This window comes from Pocillopora damicornis, chromosome 10 (assembly GCF_964200805.1).
Source record: "Pocillopora damicornis chromosome 10, jaPocDami1.2, whole genome shotgun sequence".
In the NCBI taxonomy this organism is placed as follows: Eukaryota; Metazoa; Cnidaria; class Anthozoa; order Scleractinia; family Pocilloporidae; genus Pocillopora; species Pocillopora damicornis.
Window position 1 is genome coordinate 1,098,616 of NC_142679.1, and position 19,052 is coordinate 1,117,667.

Here is a 19,052-nt window from a genome sequence, read left to right on the forward strand (position 1 = left end):
AGAGAATAAGGGAATTGGAATATCATATCACCCAACTGCTAGGGTCAAAAGCTGAGTTACTCTACAGAAAGCGACATAGAACGTTACATAATGTGTGTGAATTTGGAAGTTTCTCATATTTTAGAGACCATCTCTTTAAGGTTAACGGTATTTATCGGAATATTGCTTCAGAAAATGTTGCATGGTAAATTCAAACTTGAGAATATTGTGTCTATCAGCGAATAGAAACAGAAACCGCGAAAGAAACCAAAGAGGATGGCGATAAATTTTAAGTCCGACTTCCTTTGTAAATTCTTAGCAACCCCATAAGTTTATTCTTGCATCAGTCTCAACTTTGTAATTAGAAACTGCGCATGTCACTAGGTATTTCTCACTTCAGTTATTTATCGGAGCAATTTTTGACATCAAAGTGTTATGTAACAGACTTGCTATATTCGTGTATTTTCGTTTATTTTCCAAGGAATTAATTTGTAACTATGGTAATGATTTGCGACAATCAGTGTTTTCTCGAATTGTTCCAGACAACCACTACATAAACATTTTTATAAAAACTAACATAAAACTCCTGCAGGGGAAATGCTCTCCTTGATTCAATATAAAACGCCCAATAGAAGAAACTTCACAGTTCAAACGATCGAAACCCCGATTTCATATAAAGTGAAGTTAAACGTAATTTATGTTATGACATGATAACTACAATTTGCTTAATATCCAAAAACTTTTAATTTCAAAGTGATATTCAGAACTCTAGTTAAGGAATTACGGTTGAAGGTCTGATGAGTCCAAGAAAAACACACGCGATATAATATTGCCCAAATTTCAAATTCAATTTTTCCGTATTCATCGCCGTAAATCGACATAAGCAGAGGCTTGATATAGCCTCAATCCAGCAGCTACACTCAAATCTAAGTTTGATTGCTTATAATGACTCAGTCATTATAAGCAATCAAACTTAGATTTGAGTCCGAGTCGGCTACCATGTTAGGAGTGAATGTATCTGACTTAATTAAAAGATAACATATTGCGCTATAAAAATACTTCCTCCAGTTACTAGATAAAGATGTTTTCAGTGTGTCTATTTTTACGGTAACATCGTACAGTTCCACACTTAACTTTGAGAGAAGGCTTTGATATTCGTTCTCCTTCAAGAGTTATTGATCAGAATCAACTGATATCAATGTCGCCATTAATTTCAAAACTCCTGTGTTCGAGGGACTGAAGAGAGTTTTTGTTCAGATAATGGTTCAGCTGGTATCCGCGGGTTTCGCCCATAACGAGTTTCGCCCAAGAAGCGTTTCGCCCATAACGAGAATGGTTTCGCCCAGGCATATCTATTCTATCTCTTTTCCAATTATATGTTGCCGTTGCCTATGTCAGAAATACAATCTTTAACTCTCGATTCCTTTGTTTTAGTATTCACGAAACCGTATTCACATGTATTCATAAGCTGGCGTGCGGAACTTATCTTCCGTGTACAAAAGATTTGCAACGATGATATGTTCCATGCGCAAGTGTTTTCAAAAGCGTTTAATTTAATTCTCGAGAAGAAAAGTGATGCAAAAAAATCATAGCAATGCTTTTACGACAAACGGACGTCTCTGCAGTATTTCGTGCGCGAATTACCTTAACAATCCCCGCTCCACAGTGAAAGCTATACTTGACTTGTTCGTTTCAACAGTAACTTGTTCGTTTCAAAATTTCATGATCTCAGGTCAAGTCACTTTTCTTCATTCTGTGCATACAAACGTTTATAAGGTTGACGTTTTCCGAGTGAGAGTGTAGAAGTTTTACTTATGGGCGAAACCTTTATTGTTCTGGGCGAAACCATTCTCGTTCTGGGCGAAACGATATGTGCGAAACTCGTTATGGGCGAAACCCGCTATAACCGTTCAGCTGATATTGCCACGGAATCGTGCCCCTAAAATTTCAGAGAAAAAAAAAACAAGCAAAGTCTGCTCCAAAATGTGCTTTGATATAAAGTTCTCAATTACACAATTTAATCCAACATGGCCTGGTTACGGTCTTACTGTACTGTGCAAGAAGCGATGGCTAACGGGATTGGGCAAGAAAAGTGTTGAAGTTTTCATTCTTTGAACAGCTCCCCATTTCGACCAAACTTGCTGACACAAAAATATATTAAGCAAAAAGATAAAGAGAAGAACCACCAAAACGAAAACACAAAAACGAACAAAAACAAATACAAAGCAAAACCAAACATACACAAAGTGGAAATAAAAAAGCAGAGTTCCTTGTGTGGGGTGACTTTAATAGTACTCGATTTCTATACATATTGCAGCTGTACAGCTAGCACTACCTGGTTTATATAAATATTATAATTCTCTTTAGGAACTTGAGCGTTCAGTAGAGGGCAAACACCGCTCGTCAGGAGTCCCATGACCAGATGAGAATTCTGAATTCGAATACTTTGTCGATAAAAGCTCCTTGAGCAGTGGACACTTGAATGTCGAAAGAAATCCACAATTTCTATTTGCTATGTTTCACTGCGCACTGTGATTGGTTGAGAGGACTCACACCATTCTCTCGACCAATCGCGTCTCAGCTATTCGCGTTTTCTCGTTTACATACTTTTCCTTCTAACTTCTCATTGGCTGCTCTCGTTATTTACTAATACTATGATCTCTTAATTTTGTTCTTAATTCTCAAACACTACACCAGATGAACTTCCTCCTCTTCATCTACTTGTAGATCGCAAACTCCAGCGAACTTATCAAGTATGTCGGGCTGTTTCGCCTTTGGAGAAAAGTTGTCTTCGTCGACTTTGATCAAACCCTGACGATCAGCTAATGCTCGTTCCAGGTTTCTATGCAGGTCACGCGGTCGCTTTTTGGCGAGTTTCTCTGCTTCCCTGAGCACAAACCCTGAGTCACTGATAGTCTTATGTTGATGTTTCCAGACCTGGTAGACGTGGACGAAAATAGCGGCGTAGAATTCAACAAAAACGTTCAGAACCTGACGGCGGCGGTTGCATGGCCTGTAAAAGAAAAACTGGAATCATTCAAAAGTGGCACAATAATGGCGTTGGTCTCTTACAAATGATAAAACGTAAAAAGGATGCCCTTCTGTTCCCCCGATATAATATGAATATTTTCAAGATAAAAGCATTTGAACTTACTCTGTCGAGTTGACGAACTAAAACCACTAGCTGATTTCCAAATTACACGTGTCCTAACCGAAACGCAATTTTTCAACACACAAACTCACACAAAAATAAAATCTCCCAGTGCACGTGGCCCATAACATTGCAGTCAGCCAAAACCTAGTAACGCATGTAACTCAACGTAGATAACGCAATTTACAGCATATAAAAACGCTTTACCGGGAGCGGGAGGCACATACTTATTCAGCTTCTCCTCCCTTAGAGTTTGAAGAGCAATCCTGGTAATGTTTATAGACATGATAGAAAATGGGAAGTTCTGTGTTTCATGTTGGGAGAGTTTGTAGATATCCAAAGCCAGAGCATGGGTCCGCTGGTCAGTTACTAAGTACAGTGTTGTCAACAGGCCCAGAAAACCACAGCCTCTTAGATCTGTTGCAGGATCAAGACCTATAAAATATAATTGTGAAGTAAAAAGTTACTGTGATAATTCTATAGTCTGTAAAATAGTTCAAAAAACAGTACATCTAATTTACAAGGAGTGATTGAAGAATTTATCCCACATTTTTCTATAGCCCTTCACACCCTAACATCAGTAAGCATATTCTCCTTGCAGTCTTCTATACATTTCCTATGGCACTGACAAGGAGAATTTGTTTGACAATCAAGAGCTTCTCTAGACGGTGATCATTTCCTTTATTCTTAAGACCCTATTGAGGCTTGTCACCTTTAGTACAGAGAATTTGCAAACTGAGGTCAGGGCGTGGAGGGTTAATTCATTTACATGTATCCATAGAAATACAATCGCACCTTGAAAACCAATCAGCTCCCAGTGGTTTCCATAGCGAGGACAGTCAAGCTTGGTGCCTGTTAATTTTTTATAAATAGTCTGTAACACTTGATTATGCATGGTTTCGTCATTTTTGAACATACACAAAGCAAGAGCAAAGATGAGATTCCGTTCCAAGTGAAGGCTGCTGTTCATTTGTGGTGGACCAAATAGTTTATGCATCACAGCTGCCATTCCACGATGCTTGACAGTTGGTTTGATGTGTGACATATGCTGTTCAAGGTAACTAGCTGTTTGAAAGTGACGGATAGCATCCTGGAACGCGATAAGAGGTGAACGGCTACCAGCTTGACCACTTCCTTTTAAGAAATCAATTAAGAGCATTTTATTGAACAAAAACCTGGTGGGAAAAGATGCTCTGATTGGTAAACCTTCTAGATCTTTTAAATCAACAAAACAGACACTGAAGAGGAGACAAGTTCACATGTATTTTACACAATGAATAATTTTGAGACAAGGTTCAGACCTTTACAATGAACACTTTATAATTTCAATGAAAAAACCTTATCAAAACACAAGCAGGCCCAAATTTTATGAACTGAGGAGACAAGCAGGGAGGATGGTATCATTCATATTAATGATCAAGGAGTAGATTTTGGAAACTTGGGTTGACACCTGTATGTACATGCACACCACAAGAACACATACCGGTAAGTGTCTCCTGTCTGAGTTTAAAACCCTTTAATGTCATAATTAAATGTATGGGAAACCCTGTTTTTCAGCAGAAACATTGATCTGACAGCAGATGTCTGAAAAATTACTGGCCCATTGGTTTAAGTTACATTTCCCAAACAGAGTACTGTACCTGGCTGAACAGTTTCCACTAAGTCCCACTCCATCTGGGCCTGTTCAAGTGTTGTTGGAGGTGAAGGTAGCTTCCTAATTCCTGGCGGAATGTTATCTTTGTCCGATCTCCGTCTTCGTTTACCAGGTCGCATTTGATCTGAGGTAGGACTGGTTGACGCTGATTCCTTTTCAGAATAATTAGTAGTTTCTTTGCGAGGAGAGTATCTGTTCAGTTCTGATGCACTTGATCTGTAAAAATTAAAGTATACAGTTAGGCTTCACAATGAGTAGACAGGCCTGAGTGTAAACTAGAGGGAGGGCATTCTTGAATTCATATGATTCCCTCTTGGCCAAGAAATATAGATAATTGAAAATAATAGAGCAACCAAACCTTGCCCTGGATCTGTGGTTATGAAATCCTGTATACACCCCTGTTGTCAATAAATAACTTTTTTTTTCCCACTGAGAATAATTTTTTTATTTTTGCTCCTCACAAGATGTCTTTAGAAGAAGAAGATTAAAGTGCACTGCACATGACAACCTTGGCTAACTTTATCAAGATGCACAAGATTGGCCACAACTCCTTTAAAATACAGCTTGTAAAACATGCACCATGTAAATATAACTGAACAGAGGTAAAAATTTTGCCAATTTAAGTAATTCCATAATTTTCATTCAAGTTATTATTGGTTTTGAAGTTTGGTACTTAAAGCTTATTGAAGTAAATTGAATTTACAGGGAATTACAATGTTCCGTATGTTGTGAAAATAATGATTCATTGATTAAATACTCGATTCGTAAAACCAAAATTAGTAAGATCCACACTTAGTATAATCTAGAAGACCGACAAAATGTCTTGATTTCACGCTGTTTAGAGTGAATCTGTACCATCCTTGAAAAAATATTAAGATTGTAGGCTCTTAAACGACACATGGGGCGATATCAAGCACAAAATGATTAATTTAAGATTAGTATCCACCCATCAGTTAACAGAAACCTCAACATCGGAGGCTAAATATACATAAACTAACTCTTGACAAAAGCCTTAAAAAAAAAACAAACAAACAAATATTGGTAAGTGTATCTGATCGTGATAAGTTTGCGGTGAATAATTTTCCCTCTCACCCTTGACTAGAAGGCAAACTGCTAGGCAGTCCTTCTGTCTTAATGGGAAGCTGAGAAGGACCGTTAGACACCTCTTGACTGACGGCCGACTCCTTAATGGAACTGTCTGACTTCGCGTCAGCTTTACTTGGCGGAAGATTTTGGAAAGCACTTTCAAATTCAAGGTCGAACTCATCATCTTCATTTCGATTTTTCTGAGCAGCAGCCCGCTGAAAAGCCTTTTCTGCTTCTGCTTCAAGATCATCGGGGGCGGCCTTTCGGTTCTTGAGATTTGCCATTGTTAAACGATCGTCAATATCGTTAGGGAAAGTGCTAAGGGCGCCATCTTTGATCGAATACAACTGGTCCATTCTCAGCCCCTCCCGGGTAAATTTTCTTGAACGACATCAGGGGTACTGTTGGGATAATGTTTCATACAACAGAAGGAAAAAAGAACCGAAAAACTTAAGGAGAGAGAAGAGTTAGATTCATAGGTGGTTAGATAATTTAAATTCTTTCATCGACTGTTGTCGTCATTTTATTCCCCGAAAAAAGCTGAAGATCATTGCTCAATGAATATCTCTATGGGTCCCCTCGGTGTTACCACACGTTTCTCTTCCTCGTTGTCTCGTGGTGGCACGTGACTATTTAGATCCTGTTGAACTTTTCGATTTCCTTCTCGTTGTGTTACATGTAATATATTCTTCCGATTTTCCTTGAAGATTCAGGGAATGGAGTCTTTCCGGACAAGAACTTTATCGTCGGGAGAGGATGTCTCTGAAATCATAAGTAGAACGCCTGAACATACAAATCGTAATTCTCACAGTAATCACAAAGGTATCAACAATATTTCTTCGTTATGGAGTGGTTTCACTGTTCACACAAAAGCTGACGATAGCGACGAACATTCAGTGAAGAAAAAGACTCTAAGAGACCACAGCTATATTTACACGTTTTTGTCAACAGTTCTTTTTACTGTCGCCCTAATCGTGGAGAAGATCTTTCATTTTAAGCTCTTTGAAAGTAGCCATGCTTCAATATTCTTCTTCTGGTTTGAAAGTTGTGCGATCGCTCTCTTCTTTAGATTCTGGGGAAGAAAGCGAATACGAAGGTAAGTAAAGCATTGAGCGAGAGTTAAATCAACAGCTGGTATAGGTAAATATTTACATAGACGGGAAGTCTCGCTGGAGGAACGATTGTAAGGAGCGTTTTTTATGTCTGAGGACCTTAGTGGACAAACATCGTCCAACGTGCACGCGCGTCACTTTTAAAGAAACCTCAGAAAGCTTTATATCACAGTAAGCTTGCATGTTTAAATTATAGATTATGAAAATAACAAAATTTTTCTCAGTTTTTGTTTTGATAGCCGCGCGCGAGCCTTAAAACACAAAACTGACTGTGTTTGCTTTACTGAATTACAAGCCTTTGCCGCTTTCCAAACAAACTGGACAGTAACACCCAATAGGTAATGGGCTATCAGTTATTGTGTGCGGCTTTTTCTATATATCCTATTGGTTCCTGGGAAAATCAATTTGAAGTTGGACAAAAGAAAGTATTTAGGTTGTTGTCAGTCACCAGGACTTCAGGAGAGAAATATTTAAAATTTCATAAAAGCCTCACACACTTTGGTGTGTTAATAGCTGATGAACATTCTGGCAAATTTTCATGAAGATCTTATAAATCTATATAATATATTAATATGTCTTAACAGAGGTAACTTGCATTTAAAAAACCTGAAATTTTTGGCCTCTAAAGAAATTCCCGATTTTTGCACCTCACTTAATTGCCTGTCGATGCGTTCATGCTACCTACCAATGAAATGCAACATGGAACCCCCTGGCAAGTCATGTAACAGAGGACTTTGAAATTCACAGGAAAGTTCACTTTGCAAAATGGGTAAATCAGATTTACTATGGACTAAACAAACTCCAAAACTTCATCGAAAAATTGAAAGGAAAAGTAGGTAATTGGGATTTCAAGCTACTTCAATTTCTTATGCTTAGGCGCTTGGCAACTTTTCTCTGTTTGACGGTTTGATAAAGACTCTCATTTCTCAGTGTTATGCAAAATGTACCAGAAATTTCCTTTTGTTATGCAGTGAAACATGCAATGTAAGCAGAATATGCAAATCAAAGTTGCAATGAAAGCCTGTGGAAAATGTCAACACTCTATTGGAGGCCAAAAACATTCTTTTAGTGGTATCGCATGTTATTTTTAAGATTTTGCAATTATTTTTTCAGCAAACTAGACTGCAATTGCAGTAACTATAAGGACATGACACCACTGATCAAGAGGTCAATAACAGAAAGTGTTTACAAGAATTGTCACTTAGTATTTTGCAATTAATTTGACTGAGTGTGTAAAGTGGGGAATCGGTCAAAAGACTGAGTTTTTTTAAAATAAAACATTTAGGTAATACGCATAGTGTCCTTAGGAGGGATGGGAAAGACTAATTGGGTATCAAAAGTAATTCAGAATATCTGGGATTACACAGGTCTTTTACTTCTCTTCTCTTCCTGAACGGTGTAAAAATTCTCTGCATCTTCACAAACAATAACATCTCTTACTTAAACCTGTTGTGACTCAAATTTGTACATGTTTACTTGTATTAACCATGAGTTTTCATTGCCTTCTTGGAATACTTTTTGTTGTTCTGATTGGATCTTTTGCTTCTGTTGGGTTTGGTTTAAACCTTTACACCCCAACATCAGTATACACATTCTCTATACTTGTCTCTATACATTTCCAAGGAGAATTTGTTTAACAATCAAGAGCGTCTTTAGTTGATGGTTATTTCCTTTATTCCTGTGACCTTAAAGTGTGATTGAGGGTTAGAAATTGTAAGGAGAAATTAGATGTTAATCACTCTTAGGGATCAAAAGGTTAAGAATGTTCAAACGAAAAGAACTCTACTAGGATTGGGGGATCTGTTGAAAATAACTATATTCCTACTTAATTTCGTAGGTACTTCATTTTGCATTTTGTGGTGTAAAAAAAATCACAAAATTTAAGACTCATGAAGGAAAATTCTTGTGGAATTTACATGCACAAAATTTAATACCCATGTAGAAAAGTTAAGACATTTTGAAAAAGAAAATGAAGTTGACATTGCTTGTTTAACAAAATTCAAGGCCCTATTTTCATATTTGCCTGTTGAAATTGCAAAAAGTTAAACCCAGTTAAGTACCGTTTTGCCAAATTTGCAAAATTGAGCACATGCTAAATTAAGTATGAATAAGGTAAATAATATGAGAAGCTGTAACATGCAAATATTCTGATTGGTTCTTAACTATGATCTTTTGAAGGACAGATAAAGAGATGACATCATCATTATCAATTTTTGCCTCTTCTTTATTAAAAAAAAAAACAAATAGATTCCATGTCACCATGGGTCTGTTAAGTAAAAAATCACAAAAGTCATCAGAAGGTGATAAGAACATCATTGACACACTTAGGTGCACTCTGTGTGCCATTCACTTATTCCCACCACATTTGGCATCATCTGTGATCTATTACTGTTCATCTTGTGCAGGGAGCTGTGGTATTAATTTTTTCAAGTTTTCTTTGTCTTTTCTCTCATCAGTTCAATGTTTAGTCTGTAATGATCTGTGTACATTTACTGACTTCAAACTTAGAGCTTCTCTATATTGTTTATTTTCAGTTTCAGGAGCCAAGCAAGACATTTTTTCCCCATGCTCTTTTTACATGTAGTTTCCGTGACTGTCTTTTCTGTGGATTTTAATACATCAAACTTCAGAGTATCAGGAGGTTCTGCAGCATATATGGTATGTATCAGTTCTTGCTGCTAATCGATTGAAAAATATAAACGCCATCTCTTGTGGGAAGAGAACAATTTTCCAAGAGTTAAGCTCAAGGAAAACTGTGGGTTTGACTATTCTCTGGAAGGTATCATTAAGATTTTCTCCAGTAGTCCATTTTACAGTTGCATGCTTAGTTGCTAAGCCTTTGAACAGGAGTGAGGCTAAGGGTGACCTGGTTATGTTACAAACATTGCTGCTTTTCAAATGTAGATTACTTTGTTATCATGCCAACTAGATACTGGTCCCCATCACAACAAGGTCACCTTCAGCCTCACTCCAAATCAAAGGCTTGGCAACTACGTGTAAGTACACAACTGTAAAATGGCCTATTTTGTATGGGATATTTATGATCAAGTGGCATTTTAAGAATGTAGGAGATGTGGTGAGAGTCTCGCATTGTGGAGGTCTGGGCTCAAGACCTGGTCCAATTCAAGTCATTGTGTTTTATGTGTGGGCAAAAATACTTCACTTTCACAGCACCTCTCTCTGCCTAGGAGTATGAATGGGTACTGGTGAATTTTCTGGGAACCCTGATGAAATGCTGAGGGGTAACCTTGCGATAGATTGACATCCCATCCTGGGGGGTGGGGAGGGGGTGGAGTAGTAATCCTCTTAGTAGTTTCATGCCATAGAACCTGGCATAAGCTCCTGCTGGATGGGTCACTTGACTCAAGTACAGATGTTACCTACTTACCTACCTGTGGTAGTGAAACTGTTTTTTTCTGTTATGGTATGAATTAATGTTTGATCAATTGTTGAATTATAACCAATTTGTATTTATCTGTCCCAGCTATCCCTTGCCCTAACACCAGCGATGGTTCTACTAGCATCATGGTTGACCAGTCGTCAGTGTTATAATGACAGGATTGTCATATTTGTGGTTATTCTATGTTCACTTCTCGTGGTTCTTTTCTGCTCACTTGAGGATTCAACAGCAAAATTCAAAGTGTCATTTAGTGATGGTGTCTTTGCCTTGATGATGAGTGCTTCTTTGGCATTTTTTACTGTGCATTCAAAACGCTTTCTGCATAAGGTATGTATCTATATGCAGGTCTTAGGCAATTTTTTTTTCTGTACATAGAAAAGTGTATTTGTCCAGGGTATTTATATGTCATTAAACATGTTTGTAATGTAGGTTATTAGTTCAAGCATAGTTTCTTAGAATTAAAAAAAAAACTATATAAACTGGTAAATTTATGTCAATTAACTAAGGGACTAGTTATTAAGAAAACTTTATTCAAGCCCTACTCTGTACTTGTAATAAATCTTCTTTTATTTGTTAATATTATTAACTTTGCAATTTCTTTTTCAAAGGATCTCTATAGCCTTAATCCTTACAAGTACCACTGGAATGTGTTTATTGTTCACTTAACCCTTTAATTCCCAGATCAAATTTGTTATTCTCCTCACTTTGAACCACACAGTTCTTGTAATGTTAGTTCAGAGAATTTAGTATCAGATCAACTAATTATCCCCAAATTTATATTTTTCTTTATTCTCATCACTTATCTGGTTGATATTGTATTGATATTGTAAGGAGAAATTCTGTCTTAGTCAGTCGTGGGATTTAAAGGGTTAATAAATGTGCTTAGTGACTGTGATTTCTTATCTGTTGCAGGCTTCACATCCAGAGCTACTTTATTTGTTAAATTTCAGCTGTGTTGTATGTCTACCATTTATTGCCTTGTTGTTTGGTGAGGTTCCTGCTCTGGAACTGGAGGTGTCACGGAGAGGAATGGTGAATGTCATCTTCAGTGTGTTCTTTCTGGTGAGTCTACTTAACTTGATAGCACTTTGGCATTGTTGATTTTCTATAGTACTTGAAAAATGCGCACAAAAACTTCATCTTTGTTGGGTAATCAAATTATTTCAAGTGCAATTTAGAATAAATAAGCACATTTTTTTTTTTTTGAAAAAATATATTCTGTCAAAACAACCATTGTTCTTTTCCAAGTTACAAAAAATGTTCGAAGCTCAGGTGCTCAAATTTCTCCCGTTCTAGCTCTGATTAACTTTTCTGCACTGAATTAATTCTCTTGTGCATTGTATTACCAGAAAACTGTACCACTTTTAACCAACCAGATTGAAGAAATTTTAATACTTATTATTAGTTATGATTGGTTTGTGGCAGGGTTTTTCTTTTCAATTGATGCATTGTAGACAGGATGAATAAGCACACATAGAATATCATTAATGATGGTGGTACGACTGAGTGGAGTCCAATTCAGTTTGCAATCCTACGAGTGATATAAAAAGTTGGACGACCCCAAGGGGGAGAGTTAAATATGTCAATTTGGAAGCATTGGAAATTGTTAAGCCCTCCCCACTCGGGGCGATTGTTAGGGCATTAAAAGCGTGTTGAGCTTGCGCTTCCTGTGCGTTTGTCTGGAAATCTATTCTACTACACAATCAGCTCCCAGTTGGCTTGTTAGCTCAGTTGGTAGAACGCTGCACCGGTATCGCAGAGGCCATGGGTTCAAATCCCGTACAGGCCTGAATTTTTTTCAGGTCTTATTTCAATTACTAGTTCAGTAGTGTTCATAGCTGCGAGGGTCGCTTATATTCGTTTCTTCACCGCAGTGCACATATATGATTTTCATATATTTACAGTCATTATTCTAACAAAATTGTTACCGTCTCTTATGCAAGGGTGTTTAAACGTTCGTTTGGTTTTTCCCTTTCAGGCTGTCCTTCGTTTAACCAGTCAAGCTGCTCTCCTTTATCAGCTTAAGTTCTCCACTCCTCTTCTCAGCACCAACACTCAAGGTTTTGCGTGGATTTGGATCACAATAGCAATCACGTTTTTAACCAAGTCTGAAAAAGGCGATCTCATGATGCCAGTGTTCGCGGCGTTTTGGTTGTATGGACTATTTATATTTCTACCTTCCTTGTTTTCTGACCTTCGGTGGATATAAACCAAGGGGTAGAATGACGATAGAACAGAAAAAAGACCTGAAATCCTTGGGAACTAACGAAGGAGACGAGTTGTCGATAAACATAGAGCGAGCTTATGATGACATTGCGAGGCCAAGTTAACCTGCTTGAGATCTCCACCCTGTACTTTGGGCTTGGCGAATCTTTGACCGCCTTGAACCTTTGTGAACTAAGGTCTTTTAATGCACGGTCAAGCGAATGAAGGTGATCTTGGTACGTTCGGCTGACGAATTGACACAAACTGACCATTTTTTATGATACTGACGATGCTAGCAGTTGTAGTTGTTGGAAATAGTTATGGACGGCTAAGAATATGTTAAGTCATATATTTGAACTGTAGATAAAGGCGTGAATATGAAAGTGATCCTCGCAGTAATAAACACTACTTGAACAGTAGCGAAAATAAGGCCTGAAAAAAATTTGGGTCTGTACGGGATTTGAGCCCATGACCTCTGCGATGACCTCTGCACCGGTATCGCGGAGGTCATGGGTTTCAAATCCCGTACAGGCCTGAATTTTTCAGGCCTTATTTTCACTTTCATATTCACGGAAATAGTTATGTCTACGACGTTTCTTCACAATGGATTTGGCAGTTCCTGATCTGAGAGAGCAAACAACTTTTTCAGAATTTTTAATTCACACTCTGTTTAAAAAACGAAAGGACAAAGTGGCATCTACCTTCGCAAGTTACATGTAGATAGTTCCTGATTCGAAATGTCCTCATTCTGAAAAATAATTTTTTATGTCCACGAAGCTTCGTTTTGGAACCAATATTTGTGTTAAGGCTTGGACGCTCAGACAATAAGTCGTTTGACATGTTTCTTCGACAACTAGCAAAATGCTTTCAAAGCAATTTGTTGTTCCTTATCAATTCATCCCTTCGGTGGTCAACCGCATTCAAATGCATTTTGAACAGACGCTACTTGTTGTGGGACAACATTCTTTTGGGGATTAAGATGTTCTCAAACATTTCCCCTGTCACACGAGGTAAATTATGGCCAAGTGTAGCTGCCATCACTTGTCGCCCATTGCGTCCAGGCCTTTCAGAGCGTCTAATTGTCCTCGGCTGCTCGATCAGCCCTCAATTCTGTAATAAATTTGGACTGTTTTTGATACAAGTTTAACACAGAGCGGTCAAACGTCCACGCATGTGCGAACGTTGTAATGCTTTCAGGCTTTCAGAACCCAATTTTGCCTTGTAAATTGGCGCGCGGTGGGTCAGAATTGATCCCCTCGCGCATGTCCGACGTTTTACCGCTGTGTCCAAGTTAAATTACCTTTGAAGTTAGGGAATCGCGAAAGATTTGTTTGGTAAGACGCGATTTTAATTTTTTTACAAAATGCTTTACTTTCTAATTGCCGTGTTATGGCATCGAAATTCTTCACTTTTTGTGAATGTAGGTTTTTGAAAGAGCTAGTTCTAGCCTCTTTCAGTCTTTTGGTCAACGGAAACTCGCGAAAGAGCTGGTGATTGAAAAACGGTGAGAGCCAAGAACTAGCAAAAGGAGTTAGATTTGCTTTTATTGATTCTCTACCAGTTGTGTACCGATTATTTAACGATGGTTTTGGCAACCACGTTGCAGAGAATTTGTTGAAATAAAAGTTTTTTTAATGTTGTTAGTATTGTTGTTATGATTGTTGGAATACGCTCAGCAAAGTTAGGATTTAAGGGTGATATGATGGTTTCTCTTCTCGACGACCGTAACGAGACAAATTTTCTGTAGAGTGGCAAGAGTATTCTCCATGACGGCATAGGTTTCACTTCACTACGCTCCACGATTGGCTATAAAAACTCACGTTGCCTTCCCTGTTAATCAAATGCAACACTAAAATTGATCGTGACTTGATCACCTGGGTCTTTTGCGATTTGCGATTTTATGACACTCTTAAGGAAACTATGTCTGTGCTCCCACTTCAAGCAATTGTTTCTCCAATCTTCGCTACGGTTTCCAAAGTGTGTGTACGTCGCTCCTCATTTCTCTCGACAATGGTTCTTTCAGTGCATTTATGTCTAGAAAGACCCTTGACACTCTAAGATTACACTCTTAGTGATTGTGTTGATAGTATATTCTCAGAAGTACCGGTGGAGAGGCACTTTCAATACTATGAATCACGGGCCCGTAGGAGAGGAATTTTTATCCATGCCTCGCCCAGTAAATGGCGATGAAACATTTGAGAGGTCCTGCACACGATCCACGCTCTTTCATTCAGCGGTTTTTAAATGAGGAGATTTCCAGGCGGCCATTTTCAAAACAACTGCGCGACGTGCGTTCTGAAGAAACGGTAAGTGTTTTTGTTATTCTATCGACAACATACTATCCTTCCCTCTTTCACTTGAATTATGCAAAGCATGGAAGAATTTCCGTATTCGGTTAGCTTCTGGTCGTTGGATTAAGTGCTTTTAATTTGCGTTGACAGTCTAGATACCATCACACTTTCCTGACTTCAGTGGATATTTAATGGGTGATGAATGCAACCTCTATAATTTCAGGCTCTTGCCACACTTGTCAGCCACTTTAGTCACTCTGTTTAAGAGGTATGAGAAGTGTCTCAGTCATGTTAAAGCTGACAAACTAATATACTCAGTGTGATACCCTACAATGCTTGCTATGTTGGTTGAGATTTAGGGTTTGCATATGACAGCTCCTTAAGCTACGGTCAGTAGTCCATTTTGTCCTACCCAAAACCTTTCTCACTACTACTCCTTGTGTGTATTTTTTAAAATTCGTGGCTAAATTTGTGATTCCTAGCGGAATTTAGAACCCACGGTGTCTTAGACCTATTTGAGAAGACTACTTCAGAATGTCTTGTCACATCATATTCTGATTGAATTGTAAAGGCAGCACATACCAGTACACCTCTGTTAGTTAAGACCCCAATAGTTTACCTGGTGTTAGGCTCAAGCCCCGACTATTTGCATGACAGTTAAGCGCTTTGCCAATTTAGTTGTAACTGGTAGGTGGTCTTGCAGTCTTGGTTAGCAAATCTTGGGAAGAAGACTTGTCAAATCAAGTTTTCTCAAACAATCTCAACTAACAGAGTATCTGTGCCTTCTCAGGCTGTGGTCTATTAAACATACTACACAATTTCAACTGATCGGTATTGTATGAAGTGAGCAAGCTTGTGCCACAATGGGTACCATATATTAACAGCCTCCCTATTTTTCTACAGACCACTTATGGCTTAGTAACAGTGCCACAATACTGACAAATAAAAATTTAAATCAACAAATTTTCAATAAGGGAAAACAGAAAATTTATGCCTGTATCCAAATAAGTATCTATTGGTGAGAGGGTTATTTTCCCTCTAAGAATACTTAATTTGAGTGGTTCTGAGTGAAGGGGGGAGACTGCAAGTAAAAAGGTGTCGGTGTGAACCCTGGCTGGGTCTTTGTGCTGTGTTTTTGAGCGAGATGTTCAACTCTCCCCGTCTAGGAGTTTAAATGAGTTCTGGCAAACTTTTGAGGAAAGCTGACCAAATGCAGAGGGTCAATAGGAGGGAGGGGGGGTGGGGTGGGTGGTAACCATGGACTGGCATTCTGTCCACAGGGAATAAGCAATACACTTAGTCACTTCATGCTACTGAAACTGGGATAAGCTCTGATGAGGTGTGTAAGCTGACTCAACCTTTCATAATTATGAGGGGGTGCTAGTCATGGGCTCTGTGCTCATCCTTGGTTTTAGTCTTCTCATCTGTTATTGGAAGTAGCTTGGGGAAGGGATAACTGGTTTCTTTGCTGATCAAGAGAAACCACAGAAAAATTTTTCATCTGACATAGCTAACAGCTTGCTCTCTTTTTCATCTCATCCTTTTTTAGATTATTTTAGAGAAAACACTTTAAGTAGTGTTTGTTACTTCAACAAGAAGTTATTCTCCATCTACTTCACTGCACTTCAACCGTTTCAAGGTAACTAGATATATGTGGTATTGGGTGTAAGGTGTTAGTTAAAAAGTAGGGTTTATAGTATTGTCCATCTCTGAAGTAATCGAAGTTAAAAGTGACGTATTTAGTCTACGTAATGAAAAATCAGAGACATCAAAACACCCAATTAGGGCAAAGGAAGATGCCGTATTTACTCTAATAAGTGCCCTCCTCTGAATAAGCACCCATTCCTACAGGCTATAGTGTCAAACAAACGCCCCCCTAGAGTAAGCGCCTCCCCCTCCCTCACTTTCTTAAATAACAGCGATACAAAGTAAACCTCTTTCTATTTCCACTTTATTTACAACTTTTTAAGCTTCAATAAGAGCGGGATCAGCACAAGAGAAAATTTTCTTTTCTCTTCTACTTTATCTATGTCCATGTGTTTGAAGAGTTCCTTTGTATGTGCATTGTCTGTTTTTTTCTTGTTTTAGTTTTTGTCCCATTGCTGCGCCCCCACACCCCCCCTTGATTGAGCACCCTCCCCCCAATCAACGCTGTTCCCTACAGCCCAGGTTTTAATTAAGCAGTACTATAAGAAACCGATAAGAAATAAAATTTAAGACAAACAAACTGCTTGAAACGCGGTAAAACGCGATTGGCTCAGTAGGGATTGGTTTTAATTTCAATGTTATTTTTCGAGGGGATGGCGCCATTTTTCTACACCAATCACTAAACGAATGTACGAAAAAATCGATGGAAAAATACTCATATAAAAATTGCTCTTTTTCCTAATCTTTGGAAAACGTTAACCGTATGGATTGAATCCCAAATGGTAAATGAACAGTTTTCAGCTGGAGAAATGTCGGTTGCGGAGCAAACGTGTCAATGATGTTTTTCAAGGATTGTTAAGTGTAAAAAAATATTTCAAGAAACGGCGGTTTAGTTGGAATAGATTGGGCTGACGTTTTTTCGGGATATCTGCATCCATTCCGAGTAAGTCTTGTCCAGTTTTTTGTTTTTTTCTTCACTTTCTTCTGGTGCTTTCGGTTTCTTTAGCGTTTGTTTCTTATATCTGCGCTGAAATTATCATTAAGTGTCACTATTTAAATCTCGCTCGTGCAATGTTATCGTCCGTGCGAGGGTCGGTTCATAACAACGACTGTAATCTGCTACCGTGACTGAAATTTTAGCAATCTGAGCGAGAGCCATCATTAGTTATGCACTTTGAACTGACAACGAGTTTTAATATCCGACATATCCAGTTCACATTGTGGATACCTTCTGTCACAAGAAAACTGTATTACATTATTCACAGTGACACTAAAATTTCCCGTTATTCTTTTCTAAAATTACTGTGTACATTTACTTGCTTTACTGGTACAAGACCATGTGGGTTTGCTTTGAGGCGTACGTTGCACAATTCGGAGGGAGGGCGTGATGACCTCCGCGGGGAAAGCCTGAGTTTGTACTCTTTTCATCTTCAACATCTTATTACGTTTGTTTATTGGTAGATGAAAGATGTTTTTTCATTGCCGTGTGATAAACTCTTAGTCTGACTCAGTAGATTGTTCTGATATTATTTTTCTCTAGCATCTCAAAAAATTGGTTCTTTTTAATACGACATGTACTTTTGACACTGATCACGTATTTATTGAAATATAATAATGAAGCCTCAACGAATGCCATAGATTTGGAGAAAAACACGTTCAAGTCTGAATATAACATAGTACAGCTTTGAATATTATCCAGACGGATTTCACTCAGCCCGGAAAGTAGCTTCATAGAAACAATGGTGTAATTTATTCCCACTCGAGTCATCACATTGCGGTTGTCATGCAGTTTGATTTCTTTTGTTTGCTCGCTGCGCTTTTATCAGATGAACGAATAGTCCTGACAACTACACGTGCACAATTTAACTGCTGTCTTTTGTGTCTGTCCGCTATCTTACTAAACTACCCGATACACACAACAGCTAATGTTTGTGGTTTGAATTGTCAAATAAAAGAGGCCTAATTTTATTTCCTGTTTCCGATGAGATAATCAAACGATTCACCTTGCCTATTTACGTGCTATTTGTTTGCTCTTAACATTGCTATGCCTTGAGTCATCACGTTATTATTAGCTAAAATTTATTTTTCCCACGCAATTTCAAGTGGTAGACGAGTACCTGGTACCCCAGCCGATACAATTTGTACTTGGAAGAAATTTGTTTCCTATCTTTTGTGGATACTTTCGCAAGGAAGGGTAAAGCCGGTTCAGTGGAAGAACGAGGTTATAACAGGGAAGCTGAAGTTTGTCTAAAGAGTGCCTCTTCTCTCCGAAAATTTTAATCAGATGTTAGAAGTGCTTAATAAAAACGATGTATGGATTGGACGTCTATCTTTTTCTACTTGTATGATATACCAGCAGGTCGGGAAATATTAAGAAACAAGTTGAACGGTGCCTATAATTGTATTTAGGACGACTGCAATTTGTTTCGATGGTATTTTATTGATATTGTTTCACTGCGTGAACTGGAGAGAAATTTTATGGCGAGCCACTGCGATACTGATTTGATCCGCACAAAAAGAATAGACC

The 19,052-nt window shown here is 38.2% G+C and overlaps 2 protein-coding genes and 1 long non-coding RNA gene across 4 annotated transcripts; 2 read left to right on the forward strand and 1 right to left on the reverse strand.

The window, feature by feature from the left end:
- Positions 1-2,245: 2,245 nt before the first annotated feature.
- Positions 2,246-6,441, reverse strand: LOC113667737 (ELMO domain-containing protein 3). The gene is made up of 5 exons (XM_027183594.2): positions 5,877-6,441; positions 4,771-5,000; positions 3,926-4,264; positions 3,358-3,565; positions 2,246-2,992 (listed from the first exon to the last, which is right to left on the reverse strand). Exons 1-5 carry the CDS (start codon positions 6,224-6,226, stop codon positions 2,668-2,670), a joined length of 1,452 nt encoding a protein of 483 aa, XP_027039395.2. The 5' UTR covers positions 6,227-6,441; the 3' UTR covers positions 2,246-2,667.
- Positions 6,442-6,586: 145 nt separating this feature from the next.
- LOC113667743 (uncharacterized) lies at positions 6,587-14,230 on the forward strand. The gene is made up of 5 exons (XM_089184995.1): positions 6,587-6,966; positions 9,517-9,640; positions 10,467-10,709; positions 11,295-11,444; positions 12,361-14,230. The coding sequence occupies exons 1-5, from the start codon at positions 6,587-6,589 to the stop codon at positions 12,589-12,591; spliced, it is 1,128 nt and encodes a 375-aa protein (XP_089041121.1). The 3' UTR covers positions 12,592-14,230.
- Positions 14,231-14,789: 559 nt separating this feature from the next.
- LOC149038376 (uncharacterized) lies at positions 14,790-18,844 on the forward strand. Of its 2 annotated transcripts, XR_016180475.1 has the most exons (3): positions 14,790-14,893; positions 16,428-16,517; positions 18,629-18,844. It is a non-coding gene; the product is annotated as an uncharacterized LOC149038376 (long non-coding RNA). The 2 variants fall into 2 exon arrangements; XR_016180476.1 differs by lacking the exons at positions 14,790-14,893; positions 16,428-16,517 and adding an exon at positions 17,333-17,468.
- Positions 18,845-19,052: the final 208 nt, after the last annotated feature.